The sequence below is a fragment of the Asterias rubens genome, chromosome 7, assembly GCF_902459465.1.
Source record: "Asterias rubens chromosome 7, eAstRub1.3, whole genome shotgun sequence".
NCBI classification, from domain to species: Eukaryota; Metazoa; Echinodermata; class Asteroidea; order Forcipulatida; family Asteriidae; genus Asterias; species Asterias rubens.
The window spans coordinates 19,554,394-19,578,491 of NC_047068.1; the positions used below are offsets into that span (position 1 = coordinate 19,554,394).

General features: G+C 37.8%; 1 protein-coding gene across 1 annotated transcript in view; it reads left to right on the top strand.

Annotated features, from left to right (window-relative positions):
• The first annotated feature begins 26 nt into the window (after positions 1-26).
• The window catches only part of LOC117292710 (cytoplasmic phosphatidylinositol transfer protein 1-like), a 32,953-nt gene continuing 8,881 nt past the window's right edge, over positions 27-24,098 (top strand). Inside the window, exons 1-3 of the mRNA XM_033774853.1 lie at positions 27-183; positions 11,909-12,057; positions 16,609-16,706. Coding sequence (XP_033630744.1) covers positions 136-183; positions 11,909-12,057; positions 16,609-16,706 — 295 coding nt within the window. The 5' untranslated portion in view covers positions 27-135. The remainder of the gene's footprint in view (positions 184-11,908; positions 12,058-16,608; positions 16,707-24,098) is intronic.

Below are 24,098 nucleotides of genomic sequence, written 5' to 3' on the forward strand. Positions count from 1 at the left end.
AAGTTTTATTGAAGTTGCCTTTTCCTCACCAAAACAACACAGACGAGGAAGCACACGACACAGCTCCAGAGAGAAGACGGCACTTCTTCAGGTTTAGACTTTCACTGTTGTTAACAAGTTGGCAAAAGCTGCAGGATGTTGATAAAGGAGTACAGAATATGCATGCCTCTTTCTGTGGAAGAGGTAAGAAAATTTGTCTTGTATTTGAAAAAAAATTAATAACACTTTAATCCGTGTTAAAGTTTTTATTATTTTTAAGCTGTGATAAGTGTGAAGCAAAACTGAGGATGGTACCGTCTGCAAGTGCAATGTTTTGCACCATGGCGGTACGGCTTGTTTTGGTTGGTGTTCTGAATCAATGAATGGAGGAAGACTGAATATGAACCCTCGGCAGCACGAGTATTCATTGACAATGTTGTTGACAAGCATCCACTTATAAACGTAATCAAATATTATTATTGTCTCGCTATTTGGTGGAATGATACTTCTTTCTACCTCAGCTCAGTCAGGCTCTAGTTAGTTGTAAGTTGTTTTTCAGCTGTGTGTTATGTGTGTGTGTGTGGGGGGGGGGGGGGCGTGTGTAGTTTTTAGTGGAAATTGTTGTTGTGCATGTTGTGGGGAGGCGTGTTTTTTTCTACCTCCATGATTATGATAATACATAGGGGTGAGCTAGCTGAGCATAAGCAGTGACTGCTTTGTAGGACTGCATGACTGATCATGAATAAGTATTTAATTTTGGCTACTCATGATGTCGTATTAGCCCCACTTGTGTGGTCAACCAAGGCTACCTGAATCTAGTTGTGGTATTGTCGGCAGGAGGGTTACATTATCGCAAATCAGCTGAATCCTGCTCGCCTTGGCCAAACAAGTGGGGCTAAAAATAAAGTAATGTCGGCTGCTGATGTCGCTTGACCAGATCCGGATCACCTTTTGAATGTCAAAATACTTTAAATCCCATAACCGTCATTTTATAACGTGCATCTATTCTCAAGTAACAATTGCACTTGCAGTGTTTTTCAACCAAAATTTGTTGTATAAATTATGATCGTTTTCTCCGACAAACTCAAGAAAAACTGTCATTGACACTAATACAAGCTAGATCAAGTACTACTCAAATTGGAACCAATTCTTAATGCATTTAAATAGACACTATTGGTAACTCAAAATAATTGTCAGCATTAAAATTTACTTAAAAATGTAACAAGCAATGGAGAGCTGTTGACTTGATAGTATAAAACATTGTGAGAAACGGCTCCCTCTGAAGTAACAAAGTTTTTGAGAAAGAAGTAATTTACTGCTAAAATATTTGAATTTGATTTTGAGACCTCAATTAGATTTTGAGGTCCCAAAATCAAGTATCTGAAAGCACACAACTTTGTGTGACAAGGTTGTTTTTTCTTCCATTATTATCTCGCACCTTCGACGACCAATTGAGTTCAAATTTTCACAGGTTTGTTATTTTGTGCATATGTTGAGATACACCAAGTGAGAAGACTGGTCAGTGACAATTACTAAAGGTGTCTAGTGTCTTTAATTTGGGATCAAACACCACAGGGCTCCCATAGTTTCTAGTAAGTAAAAAGCCATGTCATCATTGCTTATTAGTGTGGTTGTACATTCCAAGCAATGTGTACACAATACAGTGAAATGGGTTGTGTGGATACATGTGGATGCAATATTAATCAGTGACATCCCTTAATGCATAACGGCCGAGTCATCAATAAAGTTTTTTTGTCAATGTTATGCTGTTAGGCCAAATAACAAAAAATACCACTTGATCGTCCGGATTTTTCAAAAAAGAGGAGGATGAGGGCCTTACTATTTACTATTTACTATTTTTTTTCAAGATGGTCGCTAAGTATTTCAAATCAAACAGGCCACCAATTCTTCAGTTTGAATCAACCACAAACTTATTTATACCTATAGTTGCATGAGGACCTGTGTTAACACTAACACTAACAGGGTCGGATAACACTAAACAGATTTGCTGGTAGGCATTCACTAATATTGTTTTATGAAACAGATGGTTACAAGTGTTCGAGAGCATCAAGTTAGATTCGGGAAAAGCTCTTTTTTTCCCCTTTTTGTTCAAAAATTTAAAAATAGTAAATAGTAAAAAAAAGGATGCGGCCCCAAAAAAGGATGCGGGCGGGGATGATCAACTGGTTTTTTTTTTTTTTTGGCCTTAAAATATAAAGGTACACACATAGTAGGCCTAGTACAATAAAAGTCACATAAAAGTTTCATCTGAATAGCCTATATTGTCTACTTGCTTAGAAAACAATAAAAACAAAGATGGCATTTTCACAAGAACATCGATTCCATCCATTAGCAACGTACATCAATGGGTACCAACCGCATCTCTGGCCACATCATTTCGAACAGCCACCAATCCTCATTAATCCTAAACAAAAGTATCCATGCATTGTAAGATTCAAATGTTTTGGGATGACAAATTTTCTCGGCCATTTACTTTGAAGGAAATCTTTTGTCAAAATAATTGATTGCTCTTTAGATAGTGATTTATTCATTTATTTATAGGCAAACCCTCTAGGCAGGTGATTGATTGTTTTTGTGTGTTTTTTGTGCATAATTTGTTGTCCTTTTTTTCAGTCTTCTGTTTATTGTTTTGTATTACAAGTGTTTTAAATCCTGGATGAATAAATTAATAAAAGAAAAACTAAACAGCTGTTTAGTGCTTCTCACTCTAGTTAAACTTCAATGTTCTCACCAAGTATCATTCATATTCTTCCATGGTTCATGGTAACTCAATTTTGGAGTACTGTATTTTTACCAATTAATCACCCTACATGTGTCTATGCCCTTAAAGCCATTGGACACTTTCAGTAAAAAGTACTATCCAAGGCCCACACTTTGTGTATCACAACTTCTATATAAAATAACAAACCTGTGAAAATTTAGGCTCAATCGGTCATCGGAGAATTGATATTGTTTTAATGTTTTCTTAAAAAGTAAAGCATTTCATGGAATAATATTTCAAGAGAAGTCTTTCACCATTACCTTCTGTAAACCCTGTAAGTTATTTGTAAATCTGTAAACTTTTATTTTGTTTTGTGTACCGAAAGTGTCCAATGGCTTTAAAGGGTAAATTTGTATATATACAAATTCCTTCCTCAATGCTTTATTTAGCATAGCGTGGTAACAGGCAGCGTGCAAGTTGTGAAGTCAAGTGTGAACAATTAAATGTCAATGCAAATTGTAAAAGTCATTAAAACGATGGTTGTTTGCATGATTGAGTGCAGAATCCTCGAGAGCATAATCGACTCCACACTTGGGTAAACTGTAAGTCAGTAAATGGCTCTTCACACACATTTCCTCTTGGAGACTTATATTAAAGGAAGTAATTTGGGGTTAGGGTTAGTATGTGATCTTGTCTGTTTTGAATGAAAGGCACTGGACACCGTTAGTAATTGAAAAATATAATAGGTCCTATAGGAAATTCTAAAGGAGGCCAACTAGCAATTCTAAAGGAGGCCAACTAGAAATTCTAAAGGAGGCCAACTAGAAATTTTAAAGGAGGCCAACTAGAAATTCTCAGTGGTTTCCATTAGATAGATAGATTTATTTATTGTCCACGTTAAAAAAACAGAAACTTGACATCCACTGGCCAAATACAAGACACACAAGCAATATTAGAATTATATAAATTACAAAATAAGTTAAGAAATACACTGCAAAAAAATGCACCAGCCAAAACAACGCCAACCGGTCACATAGGACTTCAAGACATTTTTTTAAATTTTGGATGGGTGGGTCAAAAGAAATAACTGATTGGACGAGATTTCCCACTAATTCCTGCCCCTGATATATATAGTACTTTTTTTAATCAACATTTTATGAGAGAGCAGAACCTCAAAATACAAAACTAAAAACTGTTGTACAAAGTTTGATGTGCTTGCCAGTTTCATCTCTGAATATACAACAAGTGGTAAGAAACAAAAATCGTGAATATCACAGATTTACATTAAACCTACACGGTGTATGATGATGATAGTAGAAAGCATCCCTTGAAATATTTCTGTCTGAAATGTCATATTTGATGAGAAATAAATAACCTAATTTCGCGTTTAGAGTTTATCGCTCAGTGAGCATTTTATTCATTTTCGTTTTGGCATCGATGTAATGCACTATTTGTAATCGGGTTTTCACTATTCTCTCATGACCCAGATGGCCGTTTGATCTCAATTCTCAAACTTCTACAGGTTTGTCAGTTTATGAATATGGTGGATTACATAAAGTGCTTACACTTCCAGCAACTGTTTTGTAAGCAAAACCAATTCTGTAATGTTCCTTTAAGCCAGGAACAGCTATTGAAAACTACTGGTTGGAGACCTTTGACCTAAAAGAACTGCATCATTTGAGGAATTACTTTGTTCTTTAGTGCATAGATTATAATTTTTTAACATTGACTATAACAAATGGCCCCTAAGCCTAGGAGCACATTGATCAAGCCATGGATGAAGATTCAGTACTCTTGCACGCGAGAAGTTAGAGGAACATGTTGCCTTGGAACGGACGAGTTGGTCTATAAAAACCATTTGTAACCGTTTGTTATAAAATGCATTGGAAAGATCTTTAAAAAGTAGAATACAATGATCCACATAAATTTGCCTCGAAATTGTGTGGTTTTCCTTTTGCTTTGCGAGTCAAAAATTTGACTGTGTTAGTCGACGAGGTAAAAGGAAAACCACACAATTTCGAGGCATGTTATTGTGTATCATTGTATTCTACTTTTAAAACAATCTTTCCAACCAATATGCATTTGATAACAAACGGTTACAAACGCTTTTCAAAGACCATCTCGACCGATCCAAGGCAATGTGTTCCTTTAAGCTGATCTGATGCACTGTAGATTATCAACTAAAGCAACAACACCTTTTTTTGGGTTATGTTTTTGTCGTGAAGAATCATTTGCTTGACTGTCTGAGGCTGCCCTGGATCATATTGCATTGCCAACCAACAATGTGCTGGTACAATAGTGCAATTAAATATTGAAGATACCATGCAATATTTATCTATAGTCAGCACTTTAAATAGTCATGGCAGTGTGATGCAATGTGAAAATTTACTTATATTATTTATTAAAGGAACGCTACAGAATTGGTAAGAAACAAAAATCGTGAAGATTACATAAAACTTACACGGTCTAATGATGATGATAGCTGAAAACATCCCTTGACACATTTCTGTCTGTATAATGTCATATTTGATGAGAAATAAATAATCTAATTTTGCGTTTGGAGTTTATCGCTTAGTGAGCGCTTCACTCATTTTTATTTTGCCATCAATGCAATGCAGAATTTGTAATCGGGTTTTCACTATTCTCTCTTGACCCAGATGGCTGATCGATCTCAAACTTCTACAGGTTTGTCTGTTTATGTATATGGTGGATTGCATAAAGTGCTTACACTGCTAGCAACTGTTTTGTTAGCAAAAACCAATTCTGTAATGTTCCTTTAAGTAATATTACTTATTACTTAGTATTAGAGGGCCAATAGAAATAAACTTTATTCATACCTCACTGGAGAAATTGACATGGCATTGACAAATAGAACTCGAATCAAGCTCCATGCATACCAAACGATCAGTAGCGAAAGCATACAGTTTTTAAACATTGCATAAAATACGCACACAATTAGTAAAATCCATACATAAAACAGCAAGAAGACAATTTATGAGTTTATTTGTTACGACAATTGTTTGTGATACAATGCGATGTACACAAATGTTAAACTTATGTCATGGATGGTGCGGTCATCTTGATTTTCTCTTATTCAAATCACTGTAGCCAAACCGAGGTTGGAAGGGGAAGCCATTTCCTTTTTGGTACAAAGAATATGAATTTTCACTACTGATCATTTTTTGTAATCAATCATGTTATTTGCACACAAGGGAAGGGACTGTGTTTGGCCCATGCAGTGCCAATGTAAGGGATATTGTCCAGGGTATTGGAAAGGCTCAAATTGCAAAAGCAAACACCATTGAAATCACCTCAAAGGAGCTTAAAACAATCATTGCTGGAAATGAAAGTGGTGGCTGGCTTGGCCATGTTTGTTTTGAAAACATCTCATGAAATAGAGTGGATTTACGCCTACCCATGCATGCATCCTGTGAGCTCAGCATTGGTTTTGTTGGACGTGTACATGAACTGCTTTTTCTAAAGATTCAGCATCTTCTTGGAAAGGGAACAAAGAAAAACAACCCACATAAATGTATTTGATAGATGTGTGATGAACAGTGTTAATGCATTGTTCGAATGTCAGTAACTGTAGCAGGCTATGTGTATTATAATTAAAACATGTTGAGTAAGACCAATAATAACTCATTCCATGGCAGTGAAGTGAATCAACAGAAGTCCCCTCGATCCATTACGCTAAAACTAAAAGGCCAATAAAGCAGGACGGTTGTTTTCGGATGTCGTAAGAAGTCCCCATAAATTCTGAAATTCACTCCGCGTTAGTAAAATATTGCTCAGCAAAACAAGTTCTTACAAAAATCTGCATTAGTAAAGTAATACAATCATGGTGTTGCCCCAAAGGGGTTGTGCATGTACATTATGATTGCAAGTCAACGCTACTTCAATGGGAGACTGTTAGACGGTCCTTTTTCATAGTAGTGCGTGTGCTCAGACCTACTCGCCCAAACTGAGCATGTGCGCGCGCAAAAAGGGACCGTTATGTCTGCTGCCGCTAGCGTCTCAAAAGTCTCCTATTGATCAATACTGTTTGTTGTGGCCAGCCTGTGGAATTATTCACATCTACAGTATTGTCACTATGGATCATCAACTTTTGTTTAAATATTTTGTGTGTGTAATATCATTGATTCGTTGTGCATTAATTTTTGCCAACATGCCTGATGGGGGAAGTCCCATGTGTTAAAATAACCCTATCGTGTCTGAAGTTACAACACGTGTCTGAAGTGCTTCCTTCATGTCCTAATACACAGAAATGTCTTTTTAAAAAGTAACAAGACAATGGTGATCACATTTGGGTCCTTGAACTTCGCTCTTAAAGGGGCACAACAACTTCTCCGGGAAAAGGAGCACTTTTTATTGTGGGGAAAATGTTTTTATTTGATCCTTGAAGAGGGCGCACAGGGCACCGCGGCAATTGCTGGAAAAAACAAGCCTGCTTCCTGTTTAAAGATGCTACCTCTTTTTTTTCCCCCTATTTTTCCTTCTTTTTTTCCTACTTTTTTTTAAAACCAAAAAACGAAGCCTGACTATAACGATTTCAGACGAAAACAATTAATTTTGAAAAATAGCCAAATCGGTTGTAAACGTATTGGGTGGCCATTTAATTAAAAAAAGGCCTTCCAAAAACGCAGTATGCTATAAACATGTGTTTTTTTGCCTTACTTCCAAGCCTCCATTAATATTTTAATTCTTTTGCTTTCAATTAATTTCCAGACCATACAATGTAGAATAAATAATAAAACCATACGTGTGTACTGTGGTCATGGACCTGTACATAATTCCTACATATTATTATTAATACTTCCTGGATTTCTCTATTATGAATCTTAAAGGTTCTGAACACTATTGGTTATTACTCAAAATAATTGTTAGCATAAAAACCTATACTTGGTAACAAGCAATGGAGAGTTGTTGATACATGTACTATAAAACATTGTGAGAAACCGCTCCCTCTAAAGTGACCTAGTTTTTGAGAAAGAAGTAATTTCTCACTGAAATATTTGAATTGATTTTGACACCTCAGTTGAGGTTTCGAAATCAAGCACACAACTTGCGTGACAAGGGTGTTTCTTTCATTATTCTCGCACATTCGACGACCAATAACTGGGCTAAAAATTTCACGGGTTTGTTATTTTATGCATTTAGTTGAGATACACCAAGTAAGAAGACTGGGCCCAATTTCATGGCTCTGCTTACCGTAAGCACAGAATCGACACTTACGGAAGCAGGGAATTCTGTGCTTACGGCTAGCGTATTTCACGGGTTAGCGGCGAATTTTGGCTTCTGCGCGTGCATACTTCATGTTACTAGGCATTCTACGCTTACAAGGCTAGCGCAGAAATTTAGCTTGCACGTAAGCGGGGAATCGCGTTCGTAAGCGCAGAATTCGGCGGTAAGCAGAGCCATGAAATTGGGCCCAGGTCTTTGACAATTACCAAAGGTGTCCAAAGATCACATGCCATGAACTTCACTCCATAAGGGGCACAGCATTTTCCATTTGGTAAGGGGCAAACTGCTATTAGAAAAATGTTGATTTGTTTTGGAACTTTGCAAAGAACAAAGCAGCAAAAGCACAGGGCACCGCAGCAATTATTGTGGGTGCTGTGGATTATTTCGAGGCCTGAGATCAACTTTAAGAACAAAATCACTCAAACCAATTTGAATAATGTATGTTTTGCCAATGTGCGTCACCCATTATTGGTCATCTAAATAAAAAAAATAAAAAAATTGTTTTCCCCTCTGAAAGATTTGCTTGTCAGATATAAAAGGCTCATGGATCTATGCAGGACTGTTGGCCTTTTACTGAGAAGTAATGAAGTAATAATGAAGATGTGATGAGAGAGATGCGATAGCCTTGAGGGGGGACTGTAAACTGAGAGGGACTGTTTGGAAAAACAAAGCAATAGTGTGATGTGATCAATCTGAGTGAGTCATTTGTCGGAAATATCAGTGTGGGGAAAAAATTGAGGGGGCACCAGTCGCAACAATGTAAACTTGATGGAATGTTGCATAGTAACCTGTTTTTGCTAACCAAGATTTTCCTGTGCTTAGCAGGTTTTTGTGCTTGAACTTCATTCATTGTTCTAAAATAGTGAACAGTTGTGAGCAACTGGCTTATATTAACTGGCTTATTATTGTGTTCTAGATGCAAAATTAATGAACAATTTCCCTAGTCATTAGTCAATTTCCCTTGTTGTTTATTGCATTATATTTTAAGTAAATAGTCACATCCCCTTTAAGGCAGGGTCGTAGATTTGTAACTCCCAAAATAATGACAGTAAAAACGTACTTAGTTGTTATGATCATTGATCCTTTGGAGTGTAAACCAAACCGTGACCTTACCTTTAATAATATCTGTTTTCAAGGATCATATACGCCTGCTGGATGAAGTGATCAAAAGATCTATTTTTTTATTGTAGTGTACAAAAAAAACTACACGTTGTTTCCCCCAGGCCATCACAATCGTCTATAAACCAATCTGGTGGCAATGCCGATTCATCATCTTTACATGTTTAAAACAGATCTCTGCATCCGCGATCATACTCAGAGACTTGGGATACGCCGGATCGCGGAGGAAAGAGTTCCATTTGCCTTCAGGCGCAACTTAATAAAAAGACTTTGAATAATCGCGGCCAACATTTGCAGAAACTCAATCTCGATATACTGGGCACTGTTCGCACTGTGTTATGCTGATTAACGTAAAGTGTACTCAAGGGACGTCTGTTGACAATCTGAGTGAATTGATCACAGAGTTATAGGCCTCGTTAAGATCTAGAGCAAGCACTCTCTCTTTACCTCACCTAACTCTGCTGACTCATCCATAGTTGCAAATCCCTATGGGTCAATTGCATACAAATGGAAAATGTTTGCTGTGTGTTTATATGCAAAGCCAGGTTCATACTTCTTTTGAATGTGAATGTGAGACAAATTTTGACGCCACATATTCGCAACAAACAGGTTGCAACAAGTAGGATTTGAAACTTTGAATGGTGGAAATACGACATAGAAAGGTTTGCGGTAACACCATACAATTATAATCTCTAAATGAGTTGGGGTGGTTCTGAAAACGAGACGTTTTGATCAGTACGCTCTGATCTGGAAATTCTGGAAATTCGCAACAGTTGACTTGTGCTCAACTCCTGTGAAACATTCGCTGTGAAAAACAAGGCTATGACGTAACAAAATTATCGCATTTTAGCATTTGCAAGAAGTATGAACCAGGCTTAAACTGGTGAGCTACCAGTGTTTGTCTATTGGTCATCAATGCGCAATGTTCTCAATTGGCAAAAATACTTTATGGTAAGCTGTATCACATGTTTTATGTGTACGCTCTCTAGTTTTTGCAAACGTTTTAAATTGTAAAATTAAAAAACAAAGCTGTTTTGCTGATCATTCTACAATAGTGGGCATACAACTGTTCATTATATGTTTAGCAGATTTCCTGATTTGTTTTTCTACATTTCCTCTTTTGTAAACACACTTTCATGTACTGTAGTAGGCCTAAAGTTTTTACCTTGTGTTGTAAAAACTACTGTACTGGAAATGCAAATATAGGGCCATGGTCGCTGTTGTGCAGGTCTGACTTTCACATCAGAAGTAACTATTATAAATGGTAAACATATGCGAGTACAACCATGACATGTATAAACAGGTTTGTCATTAAAAGACACTGGACACTATTGGTAATTGTCAAAGACCAGTCATCTAACTTGGTGTATCTCAACATTTATGCATAAAATAACAAACCTGTGAAAATTTGAGCTCAATTGGTCGTTGAAGTTGCAAGATAATATTTTGGTTACCAATTTTTATATAAAAAGTGTATTAAAGACACTGGACACTATTGGTTATTGTCAAAGACCAGTTTTCTCACTTGGTGTATCTCAACATATGCATAAAATAAACCTTTGAAAATTTGAGCTCAATTGGTCATCGTAGTTATAATAATGAAAGAAAAAACAACCTTGTCACACAAAGTTGTGTGCTTTCAGATGCAAGTTGATTTCGAGACCTCATCTAATTCCGAGGTCTCAAAATCAAATTTGTGGAAAATTACTTTGTTCTTGAAAACTACGTTATTTCCGAGGGAGCTGTTTCTTACAATGTTTTATACTATTAACCTCTCCCCATCACTCGTTACCAAGTAAGGTTTTATGCTAATAATTATTTTGAGTAATTACCAATATTGTCCACTTCCTTTAATGCACATATATGCTGGGATACAACCAAGTGAGAATACCCCTGAGTCTTTAATAGTTTCCAAAAGTGCACTGTCCAAAGAGATCACTGCCTCCAGGAATCTGCAATGGCTCGATCCTTGAATTAAGCATGGTTGAATTACATACACACATTCCCACTAGCAGTCAAACCATGGACGAAGATGTCATGGTCAAACTGATCGTTGATTAATAACTTCAATCTAATGATTGTGGAGTCTCTCGACTTTCAATCCCATAATCTAATCATTGGTTACATGGAAATTGAGAGGGGACGAAATTGAGTGGGTGAAAAGTGCACTCTGACTTTTGAGTGCAAGATTTAAAGGCACTGCATGGACACTATTGGTAATTACTCAAAATAATTATATTTACTGTAGATACTACTGTAGCATAAAACATTGTGAGAAACAGCTCCCTCTGAAGTAACATAGTTTTTGAGAAAGAGGTAATTTCTCACTAAAATAATAAAAGACTTCTAGCTAGAAGTCTTTTATTCTTACTGAAAGCACACAAATAATAAAAGACAGGCATGAAGCCTTTTCAGGCATCTGAAAGCATGTATACATTGTGCAATGGGCGTTTTTTCTTTCATTATTTTCTTGCAACTTTGATGACCAATTGACAATGTTATGACAATGTTATTGTATGCATTGGGATGTAGTGTACACGAAGTGAGAATACTGGTCTTTTACAATTATTACCAAAGGTGTCCGGCAGCCGATTTCACCAAACGCTCTCGAGTTAGGACGAGTCCTAACTCCAGATGGGTTCAATGCGTCCTAACGTCTTTGGATACAGAAATTTACTCGTCCTAAGTCTTAGGATTAATCCTAAGTTAGAAAAAGTTTTGTGAAATCAACGGCAGAGCCTTAGGGATCTCTGCTCAGTCATATAACCATTTTATAATTCTACTCTTCCCTCCTGCTAAATCTTTTTGTATAAATATCTTTGCATTCTAATTTTTTCTTCTCAGTACAAGACTGGTCAGCTGTATATGATTGCCAAGCACAGCAATGAACAGTCACATAAAGGAGAAGGTGTTGAAGTAATAAAGAATGAAGACTGTCATGATCCAGTGCATGGCAAGGGGAGGCTAACAGAGAAACGGATCTACCTGTCTAGGTTTGTATATATCGGTTGGGACTTAAAACCATTTAGGGTGGCATGGTTGGCTTGTGCGTAAAGCGCTCGCGTCTCACCAAGGGTGATCCTGGTTCGATACCCCACCAGGGCCAGTTGAGTTGCGCGTTGGTTCTTTGCTGTGCCACTAGGGTTTTCCAAATAAACATAGGGTTTAAAACAAATAAACATTGGGTGGCATGGTTGGCTTGTACGTAAAGCGCTCGCCTCTCACCAAGGGTGACCCTGGTTCGATACCCCACTAGGGCCATTATGTGAGTTGAATTGTGCGTTGGTTCTCTGCTGTGCCACAAGGGTTTTCCAGACCATCCGGTGTCCCTCCCTCAGGAAAAAAATTATACACTTTCAATCTCTGGCTGTACTTCGTGATCATGATGGTTGATGTAGCTGGCTGCCAACGGGCGCCCTTGCATGCCGATTCTCGAACACGTTGTAGCTGCGTCCTTCGCAATTCAGCTCTTAGCTGCGAGTAAGGATGATTAGTCTCCCAAATTAATGATTATAATTGTTATAATTAATATTATTATTATTATTTGTAGATTGTTTTTAGTCAATGTAATGCTGATTTATTGGAATTAATTTCAAGAACGATACAATAAAGCCATGTTCCCATTGGACGTTTTCTGTCGCTGCCACGGGGAAAGTTATGCGACTGGCTTTGGTAGCACATCTTCGGTGAAAAGCAGGATAGAATAATTCTACCGTTCAATCCCACCTGGACTCATATTCCCGGAAGTTTATAGGCTTCTATAGCACTTTATGTAATTTTTGTAAAAGGCACTTTAATAGATATTATTTTTATTTATAACAAGTAAGCTTTCGGATATAATTACACAATTTCGTTTTGGGGTCATTACCAAAATCGGATCCTACCAAAATAAATACCTTTAACACTTAAAACAGAGTAAACAAATTGCGAAATCTGTTTCCAAATTTACAATAACAGATGGAGCACACTTGGGATGTGCCACGTTTGTGACTATTGTAATTGGATAGCATTCTATTTTTAATCATGGAAAGTGCGTTGACATCTGCTCCTCATTTTACAGGTTGGCTCAAATTACACACAAGAGATAAGGATATCACTGGTACCCTGCACTGCTGTTGCAATTCTCAATTTGGAATGGAATCGCTAGAAAGGATTAAAAATTTACACAGAAGACAAAAGTTTTTTATGTTTCTAAAGCAAAATAAGCGTAAACTACAATGTACATAGTGCACAACCCTAGTTTGTAAAAAACCAACAACAGCCCTGGAATTTCACCTTTGAGAGGGCATGGCCATTTTCCTTTTGCAAAGGGCACTTCCATTGGAAAGTCAATGTGAAACTTCTGAAGGGGCGCTAAGGCCATACCAGGGGCAACGTAGACCATGCCTCTGAGACTTCCGTGTAATTCCAGGCCTGCTACAATACTATCCCTTTAAGCAGCAGGCCTGGAATGTTGTTGGGAGGTCGTGGACTCTGTTACTTTGGTCTTGGCTCCTAGCCTTCGTACTTAAAAATATTTCGGCCAAATGCAGATAAAAATAAATGTTTTTTTTTACTTTGTCCATGTTATCAGTACAGATTGCTCCCTCCAAAGTCCGTCTTAAAACTGAAATTACCAGAGAGAGAGAAATAAAATACTTTTGATTTAGCTGTCATTAATTTCAACAATGCACAAATATGTAGAAATTACCAAGCAATACATTAGTATGAGATGCAAATTAATGGCAACGTTTTAGGGAGATTCTTTTGTTCCCTTACATATGGACCTGGACAAACAAACATGTGTACAGTTACCACGCATCATTACATGTGAATTAAACTTGAATTAAATTTTTTTTTTTTATTTCCAATTATGCACTGAGTCTGTGAATCTCCTGTAAATTGTAACATCTGAGAGAAGTTCTTGGTCTGGAATAAGGGGGACACAGACTCGCAAGCCATTTTTTCAGGAATTTTTTACTTAAATTGTCCAATCTCATCCCGGAATAACTCCTGTAATTTTGTCTCACAATAATTTATAGACAAAAATCCCTTTAATACATAGACAGAAGCGCGGTATTTGTTTCAAGGTTGACATTATTACGCTCTGCTGACGCCTCTATGAAACTTGTTCTCATTTCTTGTTTTCATTTGGGAATACACAATTAATTAGATTGACGGGTGTTCAGATATTGACGTTGTATTGGACTTGAAGTAGACAAAGTGACGTATTCAACGCTGGTATAAAAGTCTGTACAAACACAACATCACGTATGTAAACACTACATCACATCGTGCACGTACACCTGTCCACCACGTCACAAACTAACCATCTTACATTGTTGACTGCGTGTATTCATTGATTTTAATACAGGAAGTTATGATATTGAAATACCAATTTGTCTACAGTATTAATTGCTCGGCATACATTCATCATGAGGTTCACAAACAGGGATGTTTGTGAGGCTTACTTGAAAGGGTTTTGTTGCTGTGTGTATTTCCTGCTGACTTTAATTATTAAAACAGTTGCTCAAGTTAATGAGATTTGTCCGATGCTACCATATGAGCCTGTTCATTTCAGCAGGCTGCATGTGATGCATTGAGGCACACAGCTCTCTTAAGGTTGCAACACAAATTGTGGACACACGTGTTTCAAATTTGTGGCTTGTCGTGGTGGAGCTGTGTCTACATGTAGTTCACCAGACCCAAGCTCTAGTGTTATCAGCACCAGAGTGTGGGTTCATATCCTGGTCATGACACTTCTGCCCTTGAGCAGGGCACTAAACCATAACTGTGTCAACAAAAGTTGGGAAGGTAGTGCATTCTGCTCTACCATCAGGCTCCCTATGGATTGTTTCAGCCCCTGAAGCAGAAATGTGGCAATGTGCCCCTATTGACAGTTGATTTGAGTTGACTGCCCAAATAAGTTAAGTGTGACCATAGAGTAAGGACAGCCTCATATTGAAATGGCCATCCAGTCTTGTGATGTAAGGCAATCTCTCATCAAAAGAAAAAGAAAAACCAAGTTTGTTATCACTTTAACGCCAATATTTAACCAAATTTACTTTGCCAACAGCTGTATTATTGTTTGGAATATTTTGGAGATTCTTGAGTCATCGTTTTCCTTGACATAGGTTTTCATAATTAGTTCTGTGATGAGATGTTGTCATTAATAAAAAATAAATAGAATAGTTTGGCGAATATACCGGTATATTCTAAAAATGATTGCGTATTGGCCTGATACGTTAGGCATGGAAGAACCCTGGTGTGCCGCCCTTGTGTTACCAAAAAATATTCCCTTTGCACACATGTATTACATGTCCACATATATTTATACGATTTAAACAACTAGACATAGAGTCAACCCCCTTGGTAATGTTCACTTGGGTGACATTCATGCGTCTTCATGCACGTCTGCCACATAGTTAATCCCCTAAATTCAGTCGTATGAAATTGTCAAAACGACATACGGTAGCTATCACAGTCAGTAGCTATTGCTGATGAATCAAATGAAACTAATTTGTCAAGCAATTTGGCGGTTGATTAGAAGCACAAGATGAAATTTTGCGCGTGATTGCCCGTTGAATCCGGGGTGTTATGTGTAGACTGGTAACCAAGGATGCGGAATCATTTTGTTGTGTGTTAAGTGGCGCATGGCATGGACATCTTTCTATTTTTCTTCATCACAGTCCGGCATTCTGTCAATGAACAATTTGAAGCTGCATTACATCAGTGTGGATTCTCCTCTGACTGCGTTGTGTTATTATAAGGCTTGGACTTGACAAAACCGGCTACTTGGCTGACTGTATACACCGTAGCACCTTGCAAACCCTTATAAGGTTCTAAATAATTGGGTCTCAGAATTCATCACTGCAATAACCTATCTTTCTGAAAGTTTGTATATATACTCAGCGCCTTGAGAACCTTGCTTGGTAGATACTTGCGCTATGTAAGACTTGGGTTACCAAACGTACGCTATGTAAGACTTGGGTTACCAAACGTACGCTATGTAAGACTTGGGTTACCAAACGTACAGACCCTTTAATATACTCCATGGATGGCTGATTGCAGTAATCCTGTAAGCAACACTGCCTAAGGTTTGAAATCAAGCCCAGTGATGCTGATACAGACAGCTCTACTTGTCAGACACCCCTGTGGTAATAGCACGGATCATTCACAAGCTCATCATGTTCTCTGTTTTGCCCAGTTCATTCATGGCTCGACTTTAGACTTGTAATCAAGTCATCGCTTGCTATATATACATTCCTACAATCACCTTCTGTGCACGAGCCTACATGTAATGTGCTGCTGTGTGCAGGCTCTAAATGTGACATTGGACTTTATCAAGTCTAGGCTCAACCAGTAACATAATTTTCTTGTTTTAAACAAATCTATTCCATTCAAATTTCCTTCATTTTAGAAGAATGCTTTGACCAACCTTTGGCTAGGCCTATTATATGTATAATTCTCTCTGTTGTGCAATACAAATTAAGTGCAATGTTTAATAAGTTTGCCCCTGTTTTGATTCACGCTTTTTTTCTCTTTTTTCCTTTTTTTTTTTGCAGTCGTCTCCCAACGTGGGTACAGAAATCCCTCTCCAAAATATGCAACTATTTCTACGTCACAGAAAAGGCATGGAACTACTTCCCACACACCATCACAGGTTAGTAAGATCATGAATTGTTGCAATACAGTATGAAGTTAAGGACACCCTTTCTAACAGCATCAGGATTAATGCAGTTTGACTATCAAAATGGGGAGCGTGGCAGACAGCCGGGTGTGACGTTGGTCCAAGGGATCAGCAGAGAAACTAGCAAACGCTTTACAATGACCAACCATAGTCGAAGCAGCTGCTTGCATCATAAACATGCTCAACTTTGGGGGGAAAATATTTTTAAAAAACGCTGGGCTATTTTACATTAGCTCCAAACTTTTACTGGACCAATGAGGTGTTAATATTGAAAAATACAAGACTTCGTCGGACTTGTACAGTAGACGGGTGTGACATTGATGCAAGGGATCAGCAGAGAAACAAGCAACCGTTTTACAATGACCAGCCCTAGTCGAACCAGCTGCTTGCATCGTAAACATGCTCAAAACTTCTACTGGACCAACGAGGTGTTAATGTTGAAGAACAAGACTGTCGGACTTGTACGTTTGTACTTTTACTGGCCCGACACTAAAATCACTGGCCTCAGGCCAGCAGTCCAGTTTTTAAATTTAAAACCCTGTTGCACCATCTTCGAGCATTTAAATTTGGGAATGTCCAATAATTTTATCATAGTACCAGGTTTGCTCTAATTGACCCCTTGCACGCACGTCACTGTGCCACGCTCACCATTTTGGTGGTCAATAGGTTTACGTGTAAACGCCGCGTACGTTCCAAGATTATTCAATGATGACGTCGGGTGAATTAGGTCAATACAATACATGTAGTAGGTCTTTAGAGTGAAGTGTACTATTTTAGACAAGGATGGCTTTCAAAATTCACAAACAAAATCTGTGGTTTCAGTTGGTACCATTTATATTTTCAGCAGAAACTTCCCACAGGAAGAAGGCCAACAGTTGTCAAAACATCTGCTTCATGGTTACATAAACATGAGTGTGGTGCCATGTCCTGTACAATCGGGGGAATTCCACAGGAATTATTTGTCCGGTCCAATTGGGGAATTCCACAGGAATCATTTGTAGTTATATTCCAGATTTTCATGTTATTTCCTGTCAACATTTCAGGCTACATAGTGCTCTATTGTTTATCCCTTAAAAAGTAACTTGTTCAAAATAATTTACACACAAGATCTAAAACATAGTGCTCACCAGGGGCCAATTTCATAGCACTGCCTAACCATTAACAGTAAGCAAAATTCCTGCCAACTATAGACGATGTGACCCCTGACGTAACTCGAAAACCATAACATGATTTGCGCGCATACCGCCGGGCAAAACCTTTGTGTTTTGGCAGCCAGCTAGAAAGTACACGCAATGTTATCATGACTACGTGTCTTTTTGCCCGGCGAAACATGACGTGTACAGTGTTTTGTCAACAGAGGGCAGTTTGAATGTAAACATAGGTCACATCGTCTTATAGCAATGAAATTTGCTTTTAGCATAAGTGAATGAATTCACTGGTCACATGTAGCAAGAAAATTAGGCAGTCAGCCTGCGCGTTCACCATCTACATTGTGATGTCATTCATTTTCTTATTGTAAGCACTAGAAGGTTTGTGTGCCTTTTCGTGTGCACAATTACCAGCGCTATGAAATGGAAACACAAATAGAGTGCAATAAAATTAGCCATTAATCGGCTCTATTAATTAAGGCCTAATATTGATAACCTAATAAAACTCATTTCATCATGCCCTAATTGTTTTCTTCAAGTTCTTTTAAAATCGGTTTACATCATTTCTTCTTTCGCATTGATAAAGCAGACATCAACACACAGGTCCCTAAATTTCATGGAGCTGCTTAAAAGCACAAAAAGTAGCTTAGCTAAGCACAACAAAATTATACTTACCAAACTATGATTTGCAGCCAAAATGCCATTTCACATGTACAGTCTGTGACTGGTATCCTGCTAATATTTGCTTAGCAGAAACTTTGTTTTTGTAAGGGCAAGGCAGTTACCTTCAGAAGACAGTCACCTCCATGAGGGATAAACCAATTAGCCTTTCTCATGAAATATGCATACATACACTGGCAAACACCATCTATAAGAGTTAGTGCACCAGGGAGATGCACAATTGCATCATGCCCCATAAAAAAGGCGCGATGTTCCCGTATTTCGCAAACCAGTAAGTGTTAGTGCCCACGTGCAATCGCAATTGACGCATCTCTTGGGAATTGTCTAATTGTAGTTTATAGCCACTTATGGGGCACCATGGCAATACAATGATCATTGGCAGGGCTCCAGCGGCTGGGGGAAATCCACAAGACTGTTAGGCTTGTAGCTCAAAATGTTTACTGGACCTGGGCCCGATTTCATAGAGCTGTTAAGCACAATAATTTGCTTAGCATGAAATATCTTCCTTGATAAAAACAAGATTACCAACCAAATTTCTGTTTGTTGCATATTGCTTGTTCCTGGTATTCAGCTGTTGTTTGCTTATCATGAAAATTTCTGTTTGTTGCATATTGCTTGTTCCTGGTATTCAGCTGTTGTTTGCTTATCATGAAAATCGCGTGGAAATTTGGTTGGTAATCCTGTTTTTATCAAGGAAGCAAAATTGTTGTGCTACGCTGCTCTATGAAAATAGGCCTAGATGCTTCACATCAAATAGGTTTGCGACATTGTTTCAGAGCAAGGTAGTTTTTATCTTTTGTATGTAATAAGCAATGAGCTAAGTATTAATTTTTACTGGAAGATGTCAAGGGGCACCAACGGACCAGGGGCCGCTTGAAGGCACTGTGACTCTGTGAAGCAAATATATAAGATCTGATCAGATGCATCCTGCTTGGTAGTCACCCAAAGCACTGTACATGTACTATGTATTGTACACATGTGTAGACAGTACTATGCACAAAACATCATTGCGATAAAATGGACTTGGCGTCACTTTCATTAATGACACACCACAAAGCGGATGATATAAATAATGTGGAGTGTTTGAACATGACCATCTGGCATCGCTTACAGGCATACTTTACATACATTATGAACACACAGCAAAAATAGGTAATCGGGGCAACTGGTAATCCTTCACATGACCTATGGGGAACGTATACACTTGGCAGGTACCAAGTAAGATGAACCATGATTGATGAACATGTAATCTCCACAAATCATCAACCATCAGTCAATATCTGCCAATGATTGGTCGATATGTGGGTCACATACACAGTATTCAGCTCATCGTTTGAAGCCTGGTTCATACTTCCTGTGAATGCGAAGAAGGAGCAAATGTTGACGTCACAAATTCACAACAAATAACGTTTATCTTACTTGCGAATATCGCTGCGAAAGGTAGGTTGTGACGTCAAATTCACGTCAAATTTGCATCGCGTTCGCAGGAAGTATGAACCGGGCTTAATTATTTCTGACAATTGTTTCCTTTTATCGAAAGTACAGCTTTGATATTAAGTGCTTTGGCTTAGAATCCGGCCTAGTGGGCTCTGTCAGCCTACTACAATCCCTGTATCAAAAACACATGTTTTGTTTTTTTAATAACTTACAAAACCTAAGCAACAGCCTTAAAGGCAGTGGACACTATTGGTAATTACTCAAAATATTTATTAGCATAAATCCTTTCTTGGTGACGAGTAATGGTTAGAGGTTGATGGTATAAAACATTGTGAGAAACGGCTCACTCTGAAGTGCCATAGTTTTTGAGAAAGAAGTAATTTTCCATGAATTTGATTTTGAGACCTCAGGTTTAGAACTTGAGGTGTCAAAATCAACCATCTAAACGCACACAACTTCGTGTGACAAGGGTGTTTTTTTCTTTCATTATTATCTCGCAAGCTCGATGACCGATTGAGCTCAAATTTTCACAGGTTTGTTATTTTATGCATATGTTATGATACACCAACTGTGAAGGCTAGTGTTTGACAATTACCAATAGTGTCCACTGCCTTTAAGACCTGGTTTTTAAATTGGGCTCTACATGTATTTCCTTCCTCCACAGTTAAACAAAATAAAAGTAACTTATTGGGTGAACAAAGACAAATTTACTCAAGTATAAGTTGAACCAGCAACTACTGGATTTAAAGTGCCAGGGATGTACAAACTGAGGCATCAAAGGCTTAATGGCTCAGTTGTTAGCCTACGTGTAACCGAAGGTTGCAGATTCAAATCACGCTCTAGTCAAACTATGGTAAATTTAAAAGTATTTATTGACCCCTTGCACGCGTATCACGCGCGGCTACCAATGCCACCCTCACCATGTTGGTGAGCAGTTAGGTTTACATGTATTAACACCGCGTCGCCTATAAAATGCACACTTTCACTGCATAACGCGCGGCATAGAGTTAATGTAAAAACACACTGTGAAATTGCCCACCAGTATGGCGCATTCAAGATTTTTCTGCTGATGACGTCAGGTGAAATGGGTCAATAGGAGAAGAATCGTGCAGAGGTAAAACTAAATCATGGTTACAGCCAACTTGATCCCGGAAATTTTAATACCCGAAAGACTTGCACATCAGTTTATACAGTCAAACATCAATGCATAATCAGTACTAAAAGATTGACTTGAGTTGACCCATTTATCCAATGATGTCATGACCAGCATGGGAGGCCTTTATATGACCATATACATACATGTAGTACAACACCAACTTGTCAATTTACAGAGACCTGTCAACCTGAATTATACAGTTACTACCTCACAGCCCACGGTGTCTAATCTCCTAAGATTTGAATCCCTTAAGGATATTAAAATGTCAGTCACACAGGCTTCCTGACAAATATAATTGACTTGTTTCTGTTCATGCTATTAAAAGGAATGATACATACAAGTGCACCTACTAAAAGCTTTGTCACTCTGCCACTTTTTGTTCATGTTAACTCTAGGTGCAGGGTTTGCCCTTGACTGTTAAAGGGGACATGGACATGCTCGGTATTTTGTCAAAGACCAGTAATCTCACTTGGTGTATCCAGACATGCTTAAAATAACAAACATTGTGAAAATTTGGGCTTGTTTGGTTTAATCGAAGTTGCAATAGGATAATGACAGGAAAAAACATCCTTCGTTGCTAAAATTTTGTGAGCTTTCAGATGCCTAATAAAAGGTTTTGTGCCACGACGAAATACTTGAGTGAAAAAAAAACTACATTACTTCAGAGGGTGCTGTTGCTCACAATGCTTTGTACTGTCAACATCTCCCCATTGCTCGTTTCCAAGTAACTTTTTACAATGATTTTTTAGTAATTACCGATAGTGTCCAATACCTTTAAAGTGACTGGTCAGCAGTGTCAGGTACATGTAGCTTGTCATTTTACTGGGCACTCACCCTTTTCACTGATCCGTATTTCAACATTCTCTATGGTAGTAGGGAAGATTTTTGACTCCGGTCTTGTAAAAATAATAATTTTACTCCAGTAATATTTTTGTGATAATAATATAAATAATACCAAAACTTATATAGCGCCCTAATCATGTAGACATGCTCTAGGGCGCTGAACATGGATAAAATAGACAAACTAAAAAATAAGAAAATACAGAATTATAACAACTGGAGTAAAAATTCTTAAACACATTCAACCAGTTTAATAGTAAACAAACTTAATCAATAGAAAACCTGAGGTATTAAAAATGCAACTAGGTCTTAAATCTAAAATACAGAACATTATTACACATTGCAAGCATTAACAGTAGGTTAAAAATAGATTATTGACAATTAAAAATGATTTAAACCATTCATTGAAAATATTCAATTTTAAATAGATGAGTTTTCAGTGCGCTCCTAAATTTGTTTGTTTAACGACAAGCTATGAGATCTTGTGGATTTTCCACTGGAGCCCTGTGATAGCATCTCGGATTGAAAGTTTGTTCTGGAAGGTTCATCAACACCATGTGTGTGTTTTCCAGTAGCAGGAGATACCATGGCACAAAGCCAACCTCTATTTATGACAAACCTACACCTCCGCAATAATTGCACAACGTAATATTGAGATGTTACACAAGGGGGTTGAGTTGTGATTGCTCCCAGGCCCAATGTCAGTAAAGTCGGTGGTCTACGCTTATTGGGTTTCACACAGAAACACGTATCCTCCGGGCTGATATCATCATCAGCGGAAATCTGCTCAATACATGTAGATCTTAAAGGCACTGGACACTATTGGTAATTGTCAAAGACCAGGTTTCTCACTTGGTGTATCTCAACACGTACACAAAATGACAAACCTGTGAATTTGAACTCTTGGTCGTTGAAGTTGTGTGAGAATAACGGAAGAACAAAACTCCCTTGTCGCACAAGTTGTGTGCTTTCAGACGCTTGAATTCGAGACCTCAAAATCTAATTCTGAGGTCTCAAAATCAAATTCTAATATTTTAGTGGAAAATTACTTGAGGTTACCTCTAATTCTGAGGTCTCAAAATAAAATTCAAATATTTTAGGGGAAAATTACTTCTTTCTCGAAAACTACATTACTGCAGAGGGAGCCATTTCTCACAATTTTTTATATACTATCAACAGCTCTCCATTGCTCGTTACCAATTAAGTTTTTATGCTAACAACTATTTTGAGTAATTTCCAATAGTGTCTTGTACCTTTAAAGGGAAGGTAGTCAGGGATTGATGTTAACATAGAGTAAGGACAGGGTACTCTATGATGTGAGCATTACCCAGTTGGGTCTTCAGGCTTTTTAAAACTCATGTTCTTCTTTCTTAAAGGCAATGTGGACACTATTGGTAGTTACCCAGAATAAGTTGTTAGCATAAAAATTTACTTGTTATACTAATGAGCAATTGAGAGCTGTTTATAGTATAAAACATTGTGAGAAACAGCTCCCTATGAAGTACGGTAACATATTTTTGGGGAAAGGGGTAATTTTTCACTCATATAATAAACGAATTCAGGAATGAAGCCTTTCATTAGACATCTGAGAGCTAGTAAGTGAGAGCACACAAATTTGTGCAAGAAGGCTTTTTTCCCCTTCATTATTCTTTCGCAACATCGATGGGCGATTAAATTTTCACAGATTTGCCATTTTGTGCATTTTTTGGCACTTGGGATACACTAAGTGAGAATACTGGTCTTTGACAATAAGGCTACCCAAGGTGTCCAGTGCCTTTAATGTTTCAATATAGCCTACATGTATACTTTAGGGCAGTGAAAACTTAGACTTTGCGATAAAGATTCTCTAGATCAAATATCTTAATTCCACATCGTGTTTGGAAATGACATTTCACACTTAAATTATGATTGAAGGTCTTTGTATTTGCTTATACGTTGAGCATGGATGGATGGGTGTTGAGTAATTTGGTGAGGGGGTAATCTTACAGGAGAAATATATTATTTTCACAGGGATGTGTAATTTTATGCATGTTGGGATAAACCAAGTGAGAAGACTGGTCATTGACAATTACCAAAGGTGTCCAGTGCCTTTAACGTTTCAAT